This window comes from Littorina saxatilis, linkage group LG2, assembly GCF_037325665.1.
Source record: "Littorina saxatilis isolate snail1 linkage group LG2, US_GU_Lsax_2.0, whole genome shotgun sequence".
Taxonomy (NCBI): Eukaryota; Metazoa; Mollusca; class Gastropoda; order Littorinimorpha; family Littorinidae; genus Littorina; species Littorina saxatilis.
The window spans coordinates 73,285,280-73,290,279 of NC_090246.1; the positions used below are offsets into that span (position 1 = coordinate 73,285,280).

The 5,000-nt window shown below is 43.0% G+C and overlaps 1 protein-coding gene across 1 annotated transcript in view; it reads left to right on the plus strand.

Moving 5' to 3' along the window:
* The window catches only part of LOC138954139 (protocadherin Fat 1-like), a 67,985-nt gene that overhangs the window by 42,056 nt on the left and 20,929 nt on the right, over window positions 1-5,000 (plus strand). The window contains exons 35-44 of the mRNA XM_070326044.1: window positions 143-328; window positions 893-1,015; window positions 1,291-1,473; window positions 1,839-1,955; window positions 2,160-2,351; window positions 2,784-2,912; window positions 3,088-3,267; window positions 3,771-3,902; window positions 4,301-4,477; window positions 4,915-5,000. The exon at window positions 4,915-5,000 is cut by the window's right edge and continues 37 nt beyond it. Coding sequence (XP_070182145.1) covers window positions 143-328; window positions 893-1,015; window positions 1,291-1,473; window positions 1,839-1,955; window positions 2,160-2,351; window positions 2,784-2,912; window positions 3,088-3,267; window positions 3,771-3,902; window positions 4,301-4,477; window positions 4,915-5,000 — 1,505 coding nt within the window. The remainder of the gene's footprint in view (window positions 1-142; window positions 329-892; window positions 1,016-1,290; window positions 1,474-1,838; window positions 1,956-2,159; window positions 2,352-2,783; window positions 2,913-3,087; window positions 3,268-3,770; window positions 3,903-4,300; window positions 4,478-4,914) is intronic.

Consider the following 5,000-nt stretch of genomic DNA (forward strand, 5'->3'; position numbering starts at 1 on the left):
TAAGTACATGTATTTAACGTCCCTTGCTACATAGTACGTTTTCCATTTTTGAATTTGTTCCGTTTAGTTCGTGTGTGCAGTTTTCGGAGAGAAGTCAGTTAGTGATGATTGTTTGTTTTTGTCCTCTCTGTTTTCTCGGCAGTTTGAAGTTCTAGCAACTGACAGTCGTCTGAATGTCTCAAACACGGGGACATCCACTGTAACTGTGAGTGTCGTTCGTGACACGCCTCCGACCTTCACCGACCTTCCAACATCTGTTCAGAAGGATGAGGATGCTGTGCAAGGGGAATTTGTCTACCAGATCAATGCTGATGACACCAACAAGATGGTACGCCTTTTCTGTCTGTGTCTGCCTCAGTGCCTGTCCGTCCCCCTCTCTCTCCCACCAGTTCTCTTTCTTCTATGTGTGTGTGTGTGTGAATGTGTGTGTGTGTGTGTGTGTGTGTGTGTGTGTGTGTGTGTGTGTGTGTGTGTGTGTGTGTGTGTGTGTTCAAGCCGTCGTTGTGTCCAGGATTGTTACTTATCGTGCTTTTGTTATTTGAAAAGCAAATCTCTTCGTTTGCAGCTTAATGTCAGTTCACCTATTTTAAGAACTCCAAAAATATGGGAACACTAATATTGGTCCTAAAACGGACTCTTTGAAATAGAGGTACATTTTATACGGATTTTAAGACCTCCAAAAATATGAAAACGTTTGGCCCTAAAAAGGAAGGAGTCCTTGAAATAGACCTCCAGCTATTGGTCTTAAAAGGGAAGTTGATCTGACATTTTACGGAGGACACGAACAGCAAATATCAGCAAACAAGCCTTTAAAAGGGAAAAAGTCCTAGAGCGGAGGACCTTACAAAAAGAATTCACTATTTTAACAGTGTTCCCTTGTTATACATGTCAGGGTTCCCTGGTGTACACTGCAGTTGGCAACGGAGCTGCACCCAGCATGTTCCATGTGAACAGTACAGGTTATGTGAGCGTCAACACCAACCTTACCCTGGACCCCTCCACTACTTCTTACGAGGTTGGTATCTAAGCTTGTCTGGGCTCATTTGGCACAGCACCTGCAGCAGCACGATTTGGGTTAGTTTTAGTTTGATTTTCAATGAAAATGTGCGGTTTGTGCCGTTGGTAACTGACGTACGATATGAGGATTTGAAGCATTCCCAATTCTTATGTTGAACAATCTGAGAAGAAAATAGTTTGAGAAAGTGACAGTTACTTTGTGTTTACTACACTATTTTTACAGAGACTTATCACAGTACATTCCTCTGACAAATCGTCTGTACCTTTTTTCAGCTAGCGGTGACGGTCCACGACAGTGCTGTTCCCGATAAGCGCACCACCAGCACACTTACCATCAGTGTCGATCGTAACCCGAATCCACCCGTCTTCACCCTGAATGAGTACACCAAAAACATCACCATTAACACCAACGTTGGCGACGTGGTGGCCACCATCACAGCCACGGATGTTGATGGGGTGAGCTGCATGCCAGTGTGCTAGACCAAGAAATTACCTTTGTTTCGTTTAAGTTTTGCTGTCTGCAAGTTCGTCTGGTTGTCTCTGAAACTTTCACAAATAGGAGGCTTGGGTGAGATGGTACTTCAAAGTTGTGTTTTTAATTTCAATGTTTCACCATAACGTCGGTCTTCCCTTTTCCACGTTTTAGATTTGAATTAGCTTTTGAGATTACAAATCATTCTGCACTTAATTTTTTATTCGCCAATAATTCTTTGCGCCTGTTAATTATCATTTTTCAGTTATACCATTACATCTCTCTTCAAAACCTGTTCCGTGTTGAACTCACTGTTATATTTGTAATTTGTATCTGTCTGTGGCTATAGGATGTCCCAACCTACAGCATTACCGGTGGGAGCGGGACTTCCTATTTTGTGCTGAATGCTGTGTCTGGTGATATCACTTTGGTCAAACCTTTGGATGCTACCACCACTCAGCTGTCTGTGAGTACACAATGCAATATATTGTCTTTAAATATATCTTTTTATGTCCTTTTTCGTAATATTTTGGGCTGGGTTTTCCAGTTATCCACTTTACATATCCTGACTTAAAAAAAAAGTTCAATGCTTGTACATGCCTGGTTAATTATTAACTTTCACTTACTTGAATACATGTTAAATCTGTGTGGGACTGTTTTGACGTTGCAGCTGAACGTCAGGGCCACCGATCGACCAATTCGGGGACTGACAGATGATGCCGTTGTGAACTTCAACGTCAGGCTGACACCCATATTGCCAAGCTTCAACACCGCATCTTACAACGCTGGCACCATCCTGGAAACTCGGCCTACTGGTTCTACAGTATACAGTCTCGTTTCCGCCACGGATAATGATTTGCAGGTACCTTTTATTTTTGAGAAATTAAAAAGTTGAAGCAACATCCCGAGAATAGTGTACGTTAGTGATGTGAGTTCCGAACTGGCGCGATGTTTATTTCAAATTAACGTGTGTAGTCTGTATATAAAGCCTAATTGGCGAATTACAGTAGTTATGGCGATAATGTAACAGGCGGAAATCATTTCTTTTGCTGTGTTAAGGCAGACTCTGTATGTTTTTCCTGTGTTGCAATGCTGGTTCAGGCACACGCAACTGTCTCTCTGAATTTAAGTTGCGTATATGTTTGTGTCTGTGTGTCTGTATCTGTGTTTGTAGAGGGATAGTTATTATACACATGTCATTGACATTTTGTTTACATACACTGTTTTACGTAGTGATTGTCAGTCTTAAAACACTGTGATTTACGCCTGTATTTTTTCTCTTTGTTTTGTTTAGGGTAACCTGACCTACGCAGCTGAGGGAATCTATCCAGCTGACAATTTCTTTCACATCAATCCAGTCTCTGGCGTTATCACTGTCAAGAATAACCTCACCGACGATGCGCTGTCAAGGCCAGTGTATGAGGTATCATATTGATTTAATATTTTCTTCAAGGATTGTCTCCTTCGCATTGCTTTTTCTACAGTATTTGGAACTCCTGTTTTGAACAATACAAACACGAACAAAGTTTGCACACAACCCAAATTAATTTGCCAAACACTATGTGTGGTTGGGTTTTGATGATGCTGTTTCATTCCAGCTGCGAGTCATCGCATACGACAGTGCGTTCCCTGACCAGCGTGCGACAAGCACAGTGACCATTGGCGTCACACACAATCCCAATGCTCCACGATTTTCTGACACGTACCGGAGAATCATCCCAGAGACGTGGGCCTTTAACGAATCTATCTTCAACATCTCAGCAAACGACGGAGATGGGGTGAGCTTAAAGTTAGATTTTCATTTGTTGATTTGTGAATGTTGTCTATATGGAAACGAACCTACTTCTTTCAAAGTGGTGGCCTCAGTTCTATCGATTATTGTTTTTACTGAAAGGGACACTCCAGGTACAATAGTGTGAGCCTCGCAACAGCAGACATTGTTTACTATTTTTGTTAGCTACATGTACCTCCGTAAACCGCCGAAATTGAGGACAGTTGCTGACAGAGGGTAAATTAAGAACGATGGGGAGTGGAAGAGGGAGACGACAGAGGTGAGACTTCATTTACTTTGCTGCATTGGAATACATGTCATGTATCTATAGCGGTTAACACGAATGGTAAGAATTTTTCTGTATGTCGATCTTTGATCAACAGTAGCATGAACTAAATTCTTAAAAGCATTGTAAACCTACGGGTGGGCTTTGTTGTGTGTAGAGCTTGAACTGCTCGCACTTTCAAGACTAATGAGAACAATACAGCAAGTGATAACATTTGTCACCAGGACACACTGGCCTACGAACTGATCCGTGACAACAATGGGCGTAGCGGTCTGGACTACTTCTACATCCAGCCTCAGACCGGTACCATCTCCATCTGGAGACGTTTGACACAGGCACCCGACGATGAGTACTCGGTCAGTTCCATAGCTGTTTTCTACTGTCTTTCCTGTTTTTGCCCTCGCTGAAAGTGAAGAGATTGCACAGTGTCTAATTTGCAAATAAACGTATGTAAACTTACCAGCATACAGGTATGCTGCTGTGCATATGCAGGTACACATACTCTGCGTAGCCCACACACAAACACACACACCACACACACACACACACACACACACACACACACACACACACACACACACACACCACACACACACACACACACATTCACACACATTCAAGAACACACTCGAATGCCCCTGCTCGCGCAGACAGCAAATTCTGTGCAAGCAAGTATTCTTGCTTTCAATCGTATGTAAATTCCTGCCTTTCCACGATTGTAGCTGTAAAAACATTACGACATTACGTTTTTCAGCTGAAAGTGCGTGTGACGGACTCTGGCCGCCCAGCCAGGTTTGCTGAAATAGACGTGACGATAGGCATCACAAGAGTCACAGTGCCCAGCTTCTCTCGCACCAATAACACAGTTACGGTGCCGGAGAGCAGGGGCGTGGATGTCTTCGTCTATGAGGCATTTGCCACAATACCAACGGTATGTGATTCTGAATTTGACAAGATGTAATGGAAGAGGGTTCGTGATGCAAAGATGTACAAAAGCCCGCTTTGGCACCAAAAAGAGACACTCAAGTAAAGAATAGGCGTTGATCATATTAGACATTTCACTTGTGTCAACATTTGTGGGGAAAAACGATGGGTCTTTTGGATTTTTAAACGCGCACAAGTGCTTGCCTAGAACTTACAATGCAAATAGCCAACCAGAGTGAAACCATTAGCATGCGGTGCGAGAAAATAGTGACGGGTTTACTGGCTTTCAAAGACGGATTAAAAAAAGCAGACAACTATGATTGATCCGTACGAGTGCCACTTATTTAAGCGGACAAGGCCTTCGCTGCTTTTAGAACCATTATTTTGTCTGAAACTGTTCCAACTGTTGACAGACTTTCACCCTTTTCTTATGACCTTCCACAGGGCTCCATCAAGTACCGACTGACAGGGGAAGGACAAGGGCCGTACTACTTCAAGATCAACGAGAACACTGGCAGGATTACAGTCGC